At 39.9% G+C, this 19116-nt stretch overlaps 2 protein-coding genes across 3 annotated transcripts in view; one reads left to right on the forward strand and one right to left on the reverse strand.

Moving 5' to 3' along the window:
* Window positions 1–15164, forward strand: part of DNAH11 (dynein axonemal heavy chain 11) — a 415753-nt gene extending 400589 nt beyond the window's left edge. Inside the window, 6 exon segments of the mRNA XM_037836873.1 lie at window positions 4125–4364; window positions 6272–6454; window positions 6534–6649; window positions 10634–10746; window positions 11328–11468; window positions 14653–15164. Coding sequence (XP_037692801.1) covers window positions 4125–4364; window positions 6272–6454; window positions 6534–6649; window positions 10634–10746; window positions 11328–11468; window positions 14653–14900 — 1041 coding nt within the window. The 3' untranslated portion in view covers window positions 14901–15164.
* Window positions 14580–19116, reverse strand: part of CDCA7L (cell division cycle associated 7 like) — a 54232-nt gene continuing 49695 nt past the window's right edge. For both annotated transcript variants that reach the window (XM_037836875.1, XM_037836874.1), the window contains exons 7-10: window positions 18704–18829; window positions 17641–17790; window positions 16462–16598; window positions 14580–15952 (exon numbers count right to left, since the gene is read on the reverse strand). In XM_037836875.1, the coding sequence (XP_037692803.1) occupies window positions 15922–15952; window positions 16462–16598; window positions 17641–17790; window positions 18704–18829 (444 nt within the window). In that variant the 3' untranslated portion in view covers window positions 14580–15921. The remainder of the gene's footprint in view (window positions 15953–16461; window positions 16599–17640; window positions 17791–18703; window positions 18830–19116) is intronic.

Genomic DNA, 19116 nt, shown 5'->3' on the forward strand with positions numbered 1-19116 from the left:
CTGGGCACAGGTTGTAAAAAACTGATTTGTGTCTGTCATGTACATGGGCTGGTTGCACAGGGTGGAAGAGAACACTGGACAATCCAGGAGACTGGAGTTGTAGCTCTGATTCTGCCACGGACTTGCTGCCTAGCTTTGTGCCTGACCTCTCTGTGCCTCCATTTATTCATTTGTAAAATGAAGGTATTGGACCAGAAAATCACTAATGTACCTTTCAGCTCTAAAGATGCCATGATAATATACTCAACCTTTAGTAATTACTGAAAATCCCTGACAGCCCCTTGGAGGCATGGTTTTTTTAATCAAAAGGCCAAGGGCAAAAAAGCACTTGTTCAGACTCAAAATGAACTGAGAGCTTCTTGTCACAATCAAGACTACTTGGGGAGGAAACAAAGGTGGTGAGTTTTTTTACTAAATGCTACAAAAGAAAATGTAAAAACAAACAAGAAACCCCACAACAATCCCAAGAAGGCATCACAGCAGCAGAAGGCTGCTTTTCCAAGTTTCTAAATAGTTGTGTATTTCAGTGCACCTGGTGCTCATTTCTGCAAAGGTGGCCTCAAATCTTTTATTTTTTTTTCATGATGTGGTATGATTCCATTGATTTGAGGGGGGGAGAGGGAAACTTTAATGAGATCTAGTTCACATACTATAGAATTCCCACATTTAAATTGTACAATGCAAAGATTTTTAGTATATTCATAGTCATGCCACCATCACTGTAATCAATTTGAGAACATTTTCATCACCCCAGCACCCATTAGCAGTCACTACATCCCTCCCAACACCACCACCCTCTGCCCCAGGCAATAACTAATCTTTTTGTCCCTGCAGATTTACATATTATGGACATTACATGTAAATGGAATCCCACATGATACATGGCCTCCTGTGCCTGGCTTCTTTCACTAGCATAACACGTTTGAGGCTTATCCATATTGCAGCATACATCAGTACTCTGTTCCTTTTTATTGCCAAATAATATTCCATTGTATGAATATACCACATTTTGTTTATCCACTCATCACTTGGACTTGTGAGTTGTTTCTGCTTTTTGGCTATTATGAATACTGCTGCTATGAACATTCATGTACAAGTCTGTGTGTGGAAGTGTTTTTCAATTCTCTTAGTCATATGCTATGGAGTGGAATTGACGAGTCAACTGGTAACTCTATTTTATGGAAGTGCCGAACTGCTTCATTTTACCTTCCCATCAGCAGTGTATGAGGGTTCCATTTTTCTCACATCCTCACCATCACTATTATCTGTAGTTGTACCATACCCTCCTAGTGGCTGTGAAGTGATGCTTCATTGTGGTGGTCTTGATTGGCCTTCCCTTAAGGACTAAAGATGCTGAGCAATTTCTCGTGTTTATTGGCCATTTGTGTACCTTCTTTGGAGAAAAGTCTATTCAGAATCATGGATTTCTTGAGTTGTCACAGCACCCTTCTCAAGCAACCCTCCAAATCAAGAGAGGGACCCTGTGCAGAGCTCTGCAATTGTGGTTCCATCACAAGAAGCAGCTTTTTTAATACAAGCCCTTGCATGGGAGGGGAGAAGGCCTGGATTTGCAATTGGGAACCTCAGAGCTCCTTGAGTAAGCTGAAATCTTAAGCGTTTTAATGGAGGAGAGCACAAGTCTCTTAGGAACCGAGCTCTGCTTTTCAAACTGTAGGTGTTTAGCATCATAATAGGAGTTTATTGTAGGACATTTCTCAGGTTTTGATTTTCCTCCTGGAAAACCAGCATATGCTTAAAATACCCATGTTTCTTCCTAGGACATGTCCCTTTCTAAGGTACATGGAGGATCAAAACTAACATAGACGAAAGTGTGCTCCATGCCTAGTTGTTGACATACTTTGTCATTTAATCCTCACAGCCACCATCATTGGGTTGGTATTACTGGCCTCCCTTTGTTGATGAAGAGATTGAAACTCAGATAAACTGTCAGTTTTTAAGCCCACCAAACCAATAAGGGATGGGAACTGATTAGCTCTGACTGTAAACCTCAAGCCCTTCCCTTGAGTTTGCTGCATTCCCTTGCTTCGCTCAGTCCCTAAACTGTAGAAGGCACTTCTCACGTTTGTAAATGGACTGCCTAATGGTTTTCCCAGAAAGCTTGGACAATTTATTGCCCTACCAGCATCGTACAAGTGTGCACTCAAACACATGTCCAGGCCCCACCGCATTTTAACATTTCTAAGTAGTTCTTCCTTTTTGCCAATTTCTTTGCTTGGAATTTTGTATTTACCTTTTTTACACTGAAGGACAATTAACTGTGACTTTTAAATTTTTTTTCAACTATCTAGTGAGCCAACTAACAGGGATGACCAAATCCTTTGTTTGTGGGGAATGAAGTTCAGTTTGGATGTGTTTATTCTGACTTTTCGATGTTATTATCCATACTTCCGATAGGCTAATTTATCTATCATAAGCTAATAATGCCGAGTTTATATCTCTCATGCACTTTTTTGATCACTAAGTCAGATGAGATTTCAATTTTATTATTTTGACGTATAAATATGAAATAATAAAATGTGAATAAATGACCAAAAAAAAAAAGAACCCCAAGCAAATGGATACAGGTGGTGGGATAGTCCAACGTGCTTGTGCTCTTTCTGTATTGACTGGGTCAAGCTCTGTTTCTGGCAATATGAAGTAATTTGAAAATCCTCTAGTACAAAATAAAAACAGAATGAGTCAAATACTAAAAATACCCTTTGGAGTTCACAGACAGCAACTGCATGTTGTGGTTGAGTACACAGGTTGTCTAGGCAATCTGGAATTGCAGGTCTGAGGGGTAGGAACGGACTATCATTCCTCACAGATGACACAACTGTGAGGAAAAAATCACCCACTTCAGACTGTGAGTCCCTTAAGACCCAGGTCACATGAAGCTTTTATACTTCAAGGCTGGTTGTGGTGTACTCAGTGATCAGTGTATGGTATTGAATGAATTGACGAATATTCATTGCACCTCCAGGTGATAGTGAGGGGAGCAGATGGCGTAACAGTTACACAGAAAAACCCACATTCAGAAAATCATGGTGTAAAATCGCTACTTTGGGTGACAGTTGAAAAATGACATTCCCCTACACGTTTAAGTGCACATTGCAGAAATTGCAGCAAGAGACTGGAAAACTTAAAACAGAGGTATTAGCCCCTGGGAATTAAAGATCTGAGATTGCAACGAGTTGACTAGAAAATCATAAGCATGATGTTTAGGGCTGGTCCAAGTCTCAGGCCCACCAATTCTTTTGTTACATTTTGAAGATCTACATCTAAGTTCTTGAGGGTTTGTTATTGCTGCTCACATTATCATTTTTTTTTTTTCCCAGAACATTCCTCTGTCTGGAATGTCTCCTCTCTGCCCAGCTTGAATGAAATGGATGGACATGATAAATGCCTTGCTAATCCAGCCATCCATTCATTAGGCAGCTGTGGACTGAGCACCTCGCTTGTGCCAGCAACTGTCCAGGGCTGCATGGGTCACTGAGATGTGCAACACGAGCTCAATGTTGCACGGCTCAGACTCCTGGGAGGTAGCACTGATTTGACTGCTAGTATATACTGCCCTATAAAAATGTTAATCAAACACACTTATACATGGTTTCAATAAATGTACATATAATTATTTATACAATTCATATGTATCATGTAAAATGATTTGAAACAGAATAGTGGAAAGTGTGGTACACTGGAAAAGCATGGGCCATAAAATCATACTAAAACAAATTAAAATTAAAATCAAAGGTCTGCTTGGGCAAGGTACTTTAATAGTCTTGATTTCTTCAAGTGAAATGGAGACAGGTGGGGAAATTCAGTGAATTTCAGCATGTAACAGGGTGAGCAACAGAGTAGATGGCTCAGCACTTGCTCTTTCCCTTTTTGTGCATGTATCACAGTGCACCAAGCAAACTGCACTCTTCTTAGGGACAGAAATCATGTGTTCCTTGGACTCCTTAGAAGCCCTGGTGCCATGCATACAGCAGAATGACTGATTTTGAAAGAGTCATGAAACATTTTAGAACGCCTGCTACAGAGCCAGCTATCAAGGTATATAGCAAGAGATGACTGTTACTTGCCTAGCTTTGGAATAACCGACTTTTCTTTTGTTGTTGAAGATTGAAGATGAACTTACGCTGGCACCAGGTTTTGCATCTCCACCCAACCTAGATTATTCAGGCTACCATCAGTACATAGAGATGCTGCCTCCAGAAAGCCCAGTTCTGTATGGCCTACACCCAAATGCAGAAATAGAATTCCTGACAGTGATGTCCAGCACACTCTTCAGAACCTTGCTGGAGATGCAACCCAGGGATGCACTCAGCACTGAGGAACTGGGGCAGTCTACAGAAGAAAAGGTAGTGGGTCTTTCTTTCATTTCCTTTCTTATGGAGGTATAACTTATATACTAACAAGTGTACTAATCTTAAGTGTACAATTCAGTGAGTTTTCACCGATGTATATAACCGTGAAACCATCACCCAGATAAAACTACAGAAAACTTCCAACATGCCAGAAGGATAATCGTGCCCCTTAACAGTAAAATTACATCCCCAGCCCCAAGGGCAACCACTATTCTGACCTCTACCACTATGGATTAGCTTTGCCAATTTTTGAACTTCAAAAAACTGGATCACACAGTATACTTATCTGTTTTTATGCATGGCCCCTTTCATTCCACATTACATTTGTGAGTTCATTCATGCAGTTGCATGTATGAATGGTTCATTACTGTTTATTCTATTGTATGAATATACAATTATTTATCCACTCTACTCTGGCTGAACATTCAGGTTGTTTCCAGTTTTTCACTTTTATGAATAACATGGCCATGAACATTTTTGAAGTCTTTTGGTAACAAAGATAACTCCTGAAGATAACCACTCATAATACTCATTTCTCTCTGCCCAGAAGTGGAACTGCTAAATCACAGGATATAATATATTTAGCTTCAGTAGATTGTAAATACTGTTGGGAAACAGTTTTCCAAAGTGTGTTATACAATTGCACTCTCACCAGCAGTATGTTAAGAGTTCCAGTTGCTCTACCTCCTTGCTGTTTTATTACGGGTAATGATATCTCACTGTGGTTTTAATTTTCCATTCACAGTTGAGGAATGATGGTGAACCTCTTTTCATATGCTTATGGCCCCCTGGATACACTCTCACATCAAGTGCCCATTGACTCACCCAATTTTTAATTGGGTTGTCAGATTTTCCTTGATTTGTAAGAACACTTTATATATTCTGGATATATGTCCTTTGTCAGATAAATGTATTGCAAATATTTTCTCCAAATCTATGGTTTGCCTTATTCTCTTCATGAATTTTTGACTTTGTCTTTTATATTGTCTTTTTTGACATTGTCTTTGGGAGACTGGCATTATGCCCTAGGATGATGGGAAGAAGAAATGGAGATCAAATGTTTTTAACTTACAGGTTAAAATCCTGTTTCTCATTAATTTAAAACCTGAATAGCTGACCCCCACCCAAATAAATTAGCTCTTCTCTCTGAAATTATCCTTATTATAGTAAGGATATGATTGACAATGATTCGGTTTGCTGGAACCCACTAAACATCAGATCTAATTATAGTGAGGTTCCAGGAACTGTCTATATTATTTCTTGAACATTTTCTATTATTTTTTTAAATATCGCTATTCGTGGAGATCCTTGTTTGTAATTTAGAAGTTTTAGAATGTTTTAGCTTGTTCTATCCTATACATGAAAAGCTTCCCTTTGAAAATGTCACCTTTTTAAAAAGATGAACAAGGAAAAGGTAGTCCATTTGGGAAAAAGTTAAGATAGGTGGATGAGGCATTTATCTAGTTTTTGTCCCTCCATCTTCCCAACAAGGAAACTTGATCATTAAATTAGAAAATATAGATCAAATGAGGTAAAAAGAAGCCTCAACACCCCAGACTGGCATAGATTATATGAAGTATCACTTATGGGTGCTTTGGATATGTCTATGGATATGTCATTTAATCCTGAATAGCCCTGAGCAGGAGCAGGATTCTTACTTCAGAAATTTTAAGTGACATGCCAAGGCCAGATAGCTAGAAAGGGCCAATGAGGGAAACCAAATTCTGGCTGATTCCAAAAGCCATTCTTTTAACCTTTTCTACTATGCTTTCATAATCTCTACTGGCTGCTGTAAAGCAGTTTAAGAATTCAGTCCCAGATGAATTGCATATGTATATATACAGTCACAGTGACCAAAAATGAAATAGAAAAGAGCTAAATCTCTCTGTTAATGATTTAAGGTTAAGAACGCCTTGGATGACATTTTGGAGAAACTTCCTGAAGAGTTCAATATGGCAGATATAATGCAAAAAACCCCAAATAGAAGCCCCTACGTTCTTGTTTGCTTCCAAGAATGTGAAAGAATGAATATTCTCCTTCAGGAAATCCGTGTGTCACTGCAACAATTAGACCTTGGTCTGAAGGTAAGTTTAGAAGTGGAACTAGAACAGGCTTCACCACATAGGAAGATATTCACTATGTGGCCTTTTTTCTCCGTGCAAGGGGGAGCTGATGATGTCTCCTGACATGGAAGCCCAGCAGTCTGCATTGAGTTTTGATACAGTACCCGAAACATGGAGCAAACTGGCTTACCCATCTACCTATGGCCTGGCCCAGTGGTAAGCTACCTACATCTTCTCTGCCACTGGTCCATGGCAGCCTTGGTCCTGCCATGGAGTGTCCTGAATTATACCTAGTAAGAACTGTGACTGTGAAGACTGTGCTCTGCAGAGTGGGCCGGTTAACTGTGCAAACTCGACCAACAGTTTCATTTGAGTTTTGTTGGTGTTTTGCCTCAAAGTAAAAAAAAAAAAAAAAAAGGTAAAAACCAGTTTCAGAGCAAGATGCAAACTCTGCCTCTCACTTTTTAAAGCTATTTGAACTTGGACAAAATACCTAACCTTCTATGCCTGTTTTTCCAGCTGAAAAAAAAAAGGGGGGGGGGGGATAATAATAGAATTCCTTCACTGAGTTCTTATAAAAAGATATGAAAGACAATGGGACTTACTTTCATGTCATTTTATACCATTATTTTCCAAGCCAGTGATTACTAATGCCAATTTATATAACTGTCTTTTTAAAAGTTTGTAATATAGTATGTGGTAAATTTGATTGCCTTCCACACGAGGTTATAATGCAGAGATGTGAAGGACTTCTTTTGATTTTGGATATTTTGGATATTTAACCCTTATCAGATCTGATCAACAATTTCCTCCCCATTATGTAGGCTTTTTTTTACTTAAAAACTTCTGTGTATCTAAGGAATTATTAATTTTGATGAAATCCAATTGATCTATTTTTTTGTTTTGTTTGCTCATGCAACAAGCAAAGAATCCATTGTCAAATACAAGGTTCTGAAGATTCCCTCTGCATTTTGTTCTAGGAGTTTTAGGGTTTTAGCTCTTTTTTAAATAAGGTTTTTGATCCATTTTGAGTTAATTTTTGTATATGTGAGGTAAGGGGTTCAATTTCATTCTTTTCCATGTGGATATACAGTTTCCCCAGCACCATCTGCTGAAGAAACTATTCTTTGTCCATGGAGTAGATTTGGCACCCTTGTCAAAAACCATTGGTCATAAATGTGTTGCTTTATTTCTGAATTCTCATTTCTACTCCGTTGGTCTGTCTGTCCTTATGCCAGTATCACACTGTTTTGACTACTGTAGGTTTCTAGAAAGTTTTGAAATTGGGAAATGTGACACCTCCAACTGTTCTTTTTCAAAACAGTTTTGGCTATTCAGGGCGCCTTGCCATTCCATGCAAATTTGATGATTGACTTTTACATTTCTGCAAACAAGGATGCTAGAATTTTGAATGGAATTGTGTTGAATCGTTGAATCACTTTGGGTGGTGTTGGCATTTTAAGTCTTCCAATCCATGAACATGGGATGTCTTTGCATTTATTTAGGCCTTCTTTAATTTCTTTCAACAATATTCTGTAGTTTTCAGTGTTCATGTCCTTTTAACATCCTTGGTTAAATTTATTCCTAGATATTTTATTCTTTTAGATGTTGTTATAAATGGAATTGTTTTCTTGATTTCCCTTTCAGAGTGTTCGCTGGTGTACAGAAACACAACTGATTTTTGCGTGTGGATCTTGTACTCTGCAACTTTGCTAAATTACGCTATCACTCTTGAGTGTAGAATTCTAGGATACAAGACTACTTTCTCTCAGATCTTTGATATAATAATGCCATTGTTTTCTAGCATTTGTTATAGCTGATTAAAGTTCTTTTTTATGTTCTTGTCATTCCTTCATAATTTATTCTCCTGCTCTGCAAAGTTTAAGAATTTTTCTTTTCATCTCTGATGTTCTACAATCTTACTCATTAGGTGTTGAGTATGTTGTTGTTGTTAATGTATCCTGTTTGGTACTGTGTGTTCTTTTTTAAAGGGAGTCCATCTGTTGCTTCTGAAAAATCCTGTCCTTATTTCTCCAAATATTGCCTTTCCCATCATTCTCTTCATTATCTGTATATTTATATACCTTAATTTCTCATATTTTCAATCTGTCGCTTGCATTCTAGTTCTCATCAGTTCTGGGTGATTATTACATCTTCAACTACCCATAGTCTACCATTTCTCCTTTTGGTTTAATTTTTTAAATTTAATTATCCACAATTTTCAGTTCTAAGTTGTTTATATTTGGGAAGGGGTTGCCTCACCTAGTTTCATAATTTTCCTATTTTTGTTTTTATGACTTTTTCTTCTTTTACATTTGAGAATTTTAACCATACTTCTCATTCCTCTATTATTTTTATTTCATGGGTTATGAACCCTCCTGTATGCTTGATTTGCTGGCAGTTTTCCAAGCCATACTGTACCTGAATGACAATTTGGCTGTTTATAAAAAAAAATTAACACACACTCATTGTGGAAGGACTTTGGGTAGGTGTCACTCTATTCTGTTAAATGCTGCTGTGGAGAAATCTCAGGCTAGCATAATTTTTTCCCTTTATACATGACCATATTTTTGCCTGACTGTCCAGAGAATTCATCTTTACAGCGATATTACTGAGATATTATCCTAGTATTGATTATTCTGTGCCAATTTTTTTCTTGGAACACTATTTGCCCCTTCAATATAGATTCAAATTTCTAACTTAGAAAAACTGTCAAATTTTCTACAATTGTATTATTAAATATTCAGTTTCATTTTAGCTTTCTTCTTATTTCACCTTAACTCTTTAACTCTTTATTTCCTTTTTGTTCTCCTTTATGATGCTTCAGTTTTTGCTCTCATTTCTGGAACTGTTTTTCCTCTTCCTTTCCAGCATAATTTCTTCTCTCTTACTTGATCTCTTCTGTTTCTAGTCACCCCCATATTTATACAATCACTTACTAAGGCTTAGTTTTTGTTGTTGCTTTTATTTATTGCAAATTGCCTGGCTGCAATGTTTATCCACTTTGTGGCAACATTTCTGAAGTAATGATTTTTTTTTTCTGCCTTTTCTTTTCCTGCTTTTTTCTTTGTACTTTCATCATGTAGAGCCTATGCTGTTCCTTTCTATTGTCCTAAGATACATTTTTTTTTTCCTCAACCAGCTATTTGCAAGAATTTAATCGGGGCAGGGCCATGGTCCAAGCTAGCAGGAATTTTCCTTGTGATGATCCAAGGTGGATTGTATACCTTATTTAGCCTTTCCTTCTTCCCTACACAGTCAGATAAATATCTCAAGCAGACTGCTTCCTGCAGTGGTGGTGTATCAAGGTAATTCCTCATTGAATCCTGCCCCATTGTGTCTCTGTACAAACCAGGTCCCAGGAAGTGTCACTGCTAGCCCATGGGCCTGTCTCCCTGGAGTTGTTCTTGGCTGGCTTTTACAGAGCTGTACAGTTGCAGCATCCTCTGGGCTTTATCCCATATTCCTCTTCTACTCTTCAGCCCTTAAACCTATATTTTAAGATTCCCTGTTATTGAAGAAGTTCATTTCTCTGTAGTTTCCATGAACCAGCTTCCTCAGTGGCAAATGGTGGATACTTCCTACCTTGCACAGTTGTTGCGAGGTTAGGAGAGAACATGTATAAACAGCAGTGTTGCTCCAACCACAGACATATAATGGTTGAGAGTTTGTTGTTTTCTTTAACAACCCTTGCTTTCCCACCCCTTTTAGGTAATTATTGTATGTGGGGAAATTACTGCCAACAGCTTCACTGCCTCTGCATATGCTATTCCCATTCGCTCAGACAAGGGTGTTTGTTCTTTCCTGTACATTCCCACTGCACCCCACACAAAATTCCATGTTGACACCTGTGAGCCTGAAAAATACACAAACCAACTGTATAGTCACTGCCCATCAGTAGGAGAATCTGAATAAAACAGTTGTTGAATAACTGGAGGCTAATTTTCCATAATCATCAATGTTTCTTACCCCCAGTGGTAATAACTATAAGATGTGAAGATATAAAATCCTTCTAGGAAAAATCTAGCTTATCAAAGGGACAAATGAAGATGGTGCCCTACAAATCATCAGGCTATAATTTTGCCAATTATCAGCAGTGTACATCTCCACTCTCCCCTTCCCCAGAAGCAGCTTATTCTCATGAGTAGAGTTCTACATTACTGAAAGGTAAGTTTATTTCTTCCTACCTCCATTAATCAGGTTTAATGACCTCCTCTTGCGATGCCGAGAACTGGATACTTGGACACAAGACCTTACTCTTCCAGCTGTGGTGTGGCTTTCTGGCTTCTTCAACCCTCAGTCCTTCTTAACTGGTAAGAGCTGAGGCCGGACAGTCCCTGATGCTGCAAAACCACACCCCTAGCACAAGCCCTACTGGGCTTTGCCCACCACTGATTCTCACTGCCCTGCTCACCAATCTTGATGCAGCAGGCATTACAGAAAACGGAGGAGATAAGACTCCAGGCAGGAGACTAGCAACACCCAACAAGGCCCCAGGGGCAGCTACAGAAGGGGTGGGATGTGGTTCACTCTAGCTCGTCGGTCGGTAAACTTTTTCTGTAAAAGGCCAGCTAGTAAATGCTTTCAGCTTTGAGGGCCATCAGGCTTCTGTTACTACCCTGTAACTCTGCCTTTGTAGTGCAAAAGCAACCATGGGACAACATGTAAACAAAAACATGGCTGTGTTCCAGTAAAACTCTATATACAAAAACGGGAGGTTGGTCCATAGTTTGCCCACAGCTGCTCTACTGTAGCCACAGTCAATTGCCCAAGAACCTAGAATAGCTAATGGAACCAAAGTTTGCCTCAGGTAGACCCTCAGCTGATGAGCTCCAGGGACCCTTAGGTACAATATTTTTACCCTATTCAATTGCTCTTCCTTTGCCAACCAAAGCAATCATGCAGACCATGGCTCGAAAAAATGAGTGGCCACTGGATAAAATGTGCTTGACTGTTGATGTTACCAAGAAAACAAAGGAAGACTACAGCCACCCCCCAAGGGAAGGAGCCTACCTTCATGGGCTGCTCATGGAAGGTAAGATGCCTCAATGGATACATGGGGGCCTTTTAAGATATTTGTCCTTTGTTTATTGTAAGACTGAGTAGATGCCAAGAAACTGAGAATAATCACACACCAGAGGTTATTTAATCTCACTTCTTGCTCTTTCTTTTGAACAATTTCAGGACAGGATGTGTGCAATATGAGCCAAATTTTGAGGTGTTGGAGGTGGTAGGTATCACACCCTGAATTTAAATGATATTTGCTTTTCAATAAACTCAATTCAGAATCTTTCTGGATCAAGAGGGCAGAGTGAAACAACATTTCAGGACTCCTTCCCCCAATAGAAGATTTGAAAAATCAGCAAGAACTGGAGGAAATATCCTTCTAAAAGCTCCAGAAAACACTTAAAGGACTGCAGTCAGACGGCAAGCACCAAATCAAGGAAGAGGCTACACAAATGTGGTGGGATCTCCCGGTGCTTGGGCAGGCCCTGCCCCTGCTCCTTCACAGCTGAGCATGGAGCCAGCCCATCCTCCCAGGACAGATCCTGGTCCCAGTTCCAGAGACAGCAGATAACTGTTGTACACATACTGGGGTTACTGTCTGGCCCATTCTGTCTCACTGTCTCATGGTGGCCCGAGGGACCCAGAACTTGGTCTGCATGTAGAAGGCAGCTCACGGAACTCTCCTTCCAAGCACTGCGGGAGAGCAGTCAAGCCGTGGCTGCCCGGGGCATGGGCTTGCTGGCTGTAGGACATGTTCCCAGGATGGTGTGGGAAATGTTCCCTAGGGAAGAGGGAACATTCAGAACCGTGAAAATGGGGGAATTCCTAGGGCCAGACACATATGCCCAGGACAAATTGCATTCTCAGAAAGGAAAAAAAGGGGGCCCCTATGCTTTGGCCTGAAGCTGTTCTCTAAATGCATTATATGGATGAGCCCTGAAGGAAAGCACACAGGTCAATCTGCAAAGACAGGGGAAGACGTTTTGTTTTTTTTATTTTTTCAGTTAGCTCTTGACATTCAAGGAAAGCTCTGTCATAACACTAGCTAGATGCAAGCTTAAGAAACAGATGCTTCAGATTCTAAACCAGCAATAATATCCAAATGTCCAAGTTTCAACAAAAGGTTACAAAACATATGACGCAGGAAGCAATGGCCTAGGCAAAGGAGAAGATTAAAGTATTAGAAACCACCCATGAGGAGGACAGGACCTGGTATACCCCAAAGACCATTAAAAAAAAAAATGATGCTAAATATACTCGAAATCAGGAAAATGAAAAGGAAGACCACAGTAACAGAAATTAAAAATTTACTAGAGGGACTCAACAGCAGATTGGAGCTGGCAGAAGAAAGAATAAAGAAAAGTGAACAGAGCCTGAGGAACCTGGGGGAAAATATCAAATATAGCAATTTATGCACCTGAGTCCCAGAAAAGAAAGAAAGAAGCTGAGAGGATCGTCAAAGAGATGATAGGTGAAAATTGACCAAATTTAATGAAAGAATGAATATATATACATCCAAGATACTCTACAAACTCAAAACTGAATAAACCCAAATAGACCAGTACCATGGCATATTATAACCTGTTAAATGCCACAGATAAAGAGAACATTCTGAAAGCTGCAAGAGAGGAGCAACATGTCACATATGTAAGATTAAATGAGCTTTTCTTATCAGAAAACAAGGAGATAAAAAAACAGTGGGAAGAAAAAAAAATTGTCAACCAAGAATTATATAAACAGCAAATAAACAAAAGCTGAGGAACTTCATCACCATTTGACCTGCTAACCAGCATACTTGTAGGTTGAAAGGAGTAGACAAAAGATCAAAGCCACATGAAGACAAAGATCTCTAGTGAGGGTAATGACATGGGTGAATATAAATGCAAGTACTACTGTCTTCTTCGTTTGTAACTCCACTTTTTGCTTCCTATAGGATCTAAAAGGCAAATGAATAATTCAAAATATAATTTGTGAAAAGAACTACATAAAGGTGGGAGGACAAAAGAGTATAGCAATATAGTTTGTATACTATTGAAGTAAAGATGTATCAATGCACATGAGGTTGTTCTAGATTTAGCATGTTGAATTTGAGCCCCATGATAACTACAAAGAAAAATACTGAAAAATATGCATGCTTATAGAGACAGAAATTACAGTACAGGTGGCTGGGGGAATAGGGAGTTAATGCACATTGGGTATAGGGTTTCTATTTGGGGAGAAGGAAAAGTTTTAGTAATGGAAGGTGGTGAGGATATTGCAATATTCTGAATGAGATTAATCCCACAAGTGGTATACTTAAGAGTGGTTGAAATGGGAAAGTTTGTTGTATATATATTCCCACAATTTTAAAAAAAGAAACAAATGTACTACATGGTCCTGGATGGGCTCTAGCAAGGGAGGAAAAAAGGTTCAAAGGCATATACGAAAAAATTGTAGTATAAACTACACTTAAGGTGTATACAACCTACACTCAAGTGTTCAGAAAGGGATTAATTGCAGACAAATAAATGGATAGGTAGAATGATGTGGCAAAATGTTAAAACCAGTGGATCTGGATTTCTGAGTGAGGGAGTACACTGGCATTCTCTGTATGGGGTTTGTATTATTTTTTAACTGTCCTGTAAGTTTGAAAGTATTTCAAAAAATTCTATCTTTTAAGGACTATCACTAAATTCACTTCAGGCAACCTAATATGAATCTCTCAGAAGAGGCTAGAGTATGCAAAATATTTTCCAAACTTATATAGAACACTTCCTGTCAGCCAACAAAAGTTTGAGAAATGCTGTCAAGATGCTCCTTTTTCACTTCAAATCAAGTGCCACAAGTTCAAAAGTTTAAAAAATGAGTGACCTGATAAGGAAGGCAGGGGCAAGGAATGAGGTCAGAGTGTTCTTATACTGTCTAGAAAGCATTCAAATTCTCTTTTTGAAGGCAGGACTGCTAGTGAATTCTTATGGAATCTGATTTCATAAAAGTTTTATATCTTTTGACTTAAAACTTTTTACAGGACACTCCATTGTTAAGTAAGGCAGCAATAATCTATTTATAAGGTATGAATACATACCTCAGCAGCAGGTATACAAACCTCCTTCTCACCTCTGTTGCAGGCTGACTCGGGAAGGATGCCACCAACAAGCAGTAACACAACAAAACCAGAACGTTTATTGCCTAGAACAATGAGCTCAACGCCACCCTCCTGTTTTTTGCCTTAGGTGCCCGGTGGGATGTCCAGTCAGGAACCATTGCTGACGCCCGCCTCCAGGAGCTGACGTCAGTGATGCCAGTCATCTTTGCCAAAGCCATACCCATGGACAGACAAGAGACCAAACACACCTACGAGTGTCCTGTGTACAAAACCAAAAGGAGGGGCCCTGACTACGTCTGGTCCTTCAGGCTGAAGAGCAAAGAAAAGACGGCGAAATGGGTTCTGGCGGGTGTGGCTCTCCTGCTGGAAGCATAAGGTGGGAATGACTGCTTCCGCCAGAGCGCACGGAGGACTGGACCCTGCACTGTCATCTGTGCATTAACTTTACTTAAAATAAAACATCCTCCTTAAAAAGGCAGCAAAAGGGAAGAGAACAAAACAAATAGAAAAAATTGGGGAAACCTATTTGGACTCTCTCTGTTGATGTTAGCTTTCCCAAAGGCCCCTAAACACAAATTAAAGGACAGTATCCCTCACATTTTCATCAGGGTTCCATTAAACACACAATCTCAAAAACAACATGCCTGGAAATTTGTCATTAAATGGGGTTTTAGCTCTTACAGATATTAAACAGCAAAATCTTCTCAAGTTAAAAATGAGCTCTTCCGTTCTCTTAAAACACAGAAGCAGTGGTCGAGCCTGGAACAAGTAGGCAGACACTCCTGCTGGCTAGCAGCACTCCGAGGCCTCCAGTGTCTATAATCTGATGCTCTACTTTTGTTCACTCAACTTTTTATAAAAATATAACTCTAGTAATCTAGAGTTCTATGGTTAATTGCACTTCTTACAATATAAATTACAAAGACCCAGAGCAGGTTAAACCAAGGTTGGTTTGTTATGATAGTCAGTCATGATAAAGTGAACTAAAGGGTTATGGTTATATAACCCCAATAAAACTGGTCCCAGAGTCACTGTCAAAGATCAAAGCAAAGCAACATAGATAAACAATATCAAAGACAGGAGCTGCTTATACAATGTTTTCTCTGTAACTTTCCACCGACTTAAACTGTTTTAATCAGAGGCACATACTTTTGGCAATTCAAAATACAAATAGGTCTGTGTAAAATGGTACATATTGCATTTTAGATTCCTCTGCTTTGCTGTTTTCCTGAGAAATCTTTGTTGAGCAATTGTAAATCACCTGTAAAAAAATATTTTGAAACCATATACTCTACACAAAGAATTTCTGTATAAAAATCTAAGAAATCATAGGCACAAGTGGTATAACATGTCTTGTTGGAATAATCTATGATGAGCTGGACAGTTCTTTTTTCTTTTAATTGTCGTCTACCAGCTGCCTTTGTAAGCTGAGGAAAAGATGAGAAGCGTTAGTGTGATAAGTAGTTTATCAGACAGAGGCAAATAAAGCAGCATTCCTGGCTGGAGAGGTTCCACAACTACCAAAGAGGACAAAGCAAGAACCTGGGCTTCTAACCTCAGGGTATCCTGATGCTTCAATAACATAGTATTAAGGGCAGACCCCCAGTGTGACTCACCCTTTATAATTTGTTATATAAATGAAACTTGTATACCATAATGCTGGGTCCTCATGCCTATAATGAGCAACCCCATCCCTTACGTGCATATCACCTGAACCTTCCCCCTCTGCTCACTACGGTACAGCTGCCTCTTCAATAGGGAAGATACCAGCACTGAGCTTTTCCAATGCAAAGGAACAAGGAATGGATGGTACTCAAAGTGGTTTACATAAAACAGCCATAAAAGGAGTCAACAACTACCTGCCTACCTGCCTCAATGGTCTCCAGTGTCAGACCCTGTGATTACTATCTGCATTTTTAAATTGCAAGAGACTCACCTCTCCAGGTATTCCTTTACATTATTGTAACCACAAAACTTGGCCAAATGAATGAGGATCCCCGTGGCACAGCGGCCATCACGCTTCCGACAGTAACTGCAGTTACAGATCCCACGGCAAGGAGGACACATCCAATCCTAAGGACAAGATGATGTTGGAAATTTCTCCCGTTATCTATAGGCTTTGGCAAACATGGGATTCTGATCAAGTCTGGCTCAGCTTGGCCTCTCCTCCCCTCCAATCTTTAATCCCATGTGCTCTTTCAGTATATGCCTCAAGGTGAAGCCTGTAGAAAATTCACAAGAGCTCCTCACAGTGTATGAAAGGATTATCTGTCTAGTGTGTCACCTTCATTTCACAGACTTCACAAAGGCCCAGAAAGGCTGATGACCCAATGTCACACTGAAAAATGAGTTTTAGACAGGATCAGATACATAATTTGTGGGACCCAGTGCAAAATGTGAAGATCCTTGTTCAAAAATGATTAAGAATTTCAAGACACGAAAGCTGAGGCTTTAAACCAAGCTTGGGGCCCTTCTAAGTGTGAAACTGAGAAACCGTACGTATTATCAGCCCTGGTTTTAGAAGAAGCACAGGGTTCCAGAAAGATCAGCAAGACCTAGGTGTGAAATCGGCAAGTGGCCGTTTATACTTGTCTATAAATTGGGGACAGCATATCTATCCCCATGATAGCTGAATAAGCAGTCATATAGAGCAGCAGTTAAAAGCACAGACTCGGGAGCCAGGCTGCCCAGTAGCAAGATCATCCCTAGGACTGCTGCTTCATTTCGTAGTGGGAACTAGGGCATAGAGAGGTTCTATACCTACTCAGAAGGTTACATAGATTAATATTGCTAACAGACGTCAGATAGTTCGAACAGTGCCAGAAAACCCCCTACACTGTGATATAACCCACCCCACTTTGCTGAAGGGAAAGCAGAAAGATTAACTTGTTCAAAACCAGACAACAGTAAGACAGTTTTGCAGTGATACAAAAAAACATAACATCAACTCTCCTTCTATCCCTTTGTCAGTATGCACTCTTTCTATTAAGAATAGTCTTAAGATGCAGAATAAGGAGAGGGTGGTGAGGGCTCCACAGAAACCAGGTCCCCAGTAAAGCCTCCAGAGAACCCCACCTTCGCCAACAGAACTGGTAAGTGCACAAGCCGTTCCTACCGGGTCCAGCAATGCAGATCTCACATCCTCCCCGTAGCGATTACGCAGGCAGGGTCCACAAAACTGTCCCCGCACTCCTCCACAGTTCTGGTTTCGACACACTGTCTTGGTGTCGATGGTCTTCTGTCGACACTGATGGCAAGTGTTGCCCTGAAGGAAAGGGGAGATGCTGAGTGGGTGAACACAGGGATTCAGGTGGTGATGCCCACGAGGCCAAGTGCTGTCATGGACACTCCTGAGTGCATGAGGAGGCACTGCCTATCTGTGAAAATCGAGCAGTATGGCCTCTCTGCCACAAACCATGGCCCCCTTAGGTAGACTCTACACTGTTCAATAGTTGTGGGACCAGAGGCAGGAAGGCAGGGGAGGCTGAGCAAGCAGCCTGGAAGGCCTGAAATGATCAGGGTAGGGAGGAAGAGACCAGAAGGTGGGGAGGGGCACTCAATTCCAGCCTAGGGCTGGGAAACCTGGATTTTTTGTCACACCTCTTGGTTTTTAAATGTTGACAATTATATTTAAAACATTTTAATACTACCTTAAGACAAGGGCCCATTGCATATCCATCAAAAGATGCAGGAGAATATAATGCTTCCCTCTAAATCACTATATCAAAGAAATTTTAGCCTAATTCCTAGTAAGCAAAGATATTGTCAGGCTTTTATTTCTAGGGTTATAGCACCAAAAAGAACCATCCCACACTATTTTTCTCAATACCTAAAGTATAAAAACTACAGAAATATTTATAATGTGAAAATAAATTATATAAATTATAAAAAATCAAAAAAGACACTTTTCCAAATTATAGCCCTCCCTCCCCCTAAAATTACATGCATCCCCCCAGTAAGTTGTCTCTCCTGATGAGATGATGGGCAGGACTCTCTTCCCTTTCTCAGTGATAGCTGTCAACCTCCAATTTACAACTGCCTCTGAGCCCTTGGGATAACACAAGGGCATAAGGCCTGATACAGTCTGAAAACAATACAGCATTTTAAATACTATACTAATGCTCCAGTTTCTCAATAGGAATCACAATCATGCAAATTACTCATAATATGTAATTTACCAGAACTTTATCATAGATTTTGTCTCGAACAGTTATGGCAACATTTTCCAGGTCCTCTTCAGTAATATCCTCCACCGGCCGAAAAGAAGATGCACGGCGACGTCGCCTATACCCCTGGCATTTCCCCTGCAGAATGAACAAAAGAAACTGGAATAAGATATCTTGAGAGGCTTAAAAAATATACTGGGAAAATGTCAAGCCCTCAGAGCTCTAGCACCACTAACATTATTACACCATATCCTCTTCCATTTCCCTGGAACCATTCCTTCGTTTAGTCATCATTTACTGGGCTGCTTCCTTGTAGGCAAGGTGATACAACAATAAGAAACTCAGGCTTGCTGATAGTGTGCTGTAAACTCTGCAAGGATAGGGAAGTGAAACACACTGAAAAGCCAAACCCACAAAGGAGCAGT

Source organism: Choloepus didactylus, chromosome 5 (assembly GCF_015220235.1).
Source record: "Choloepus didactylus isolate mChoDid1 chromosome 5, mChoDid1.pri, whole genome shotgun sequence".
In the NCBI taxonomy this organism is placed as follows: domain Eukaryota; kingdom Metazoa; phylum Chordata; class Mammalia; order Pilosa; family Megalonychidae; genus Choloepus; species Choloepus didactylus.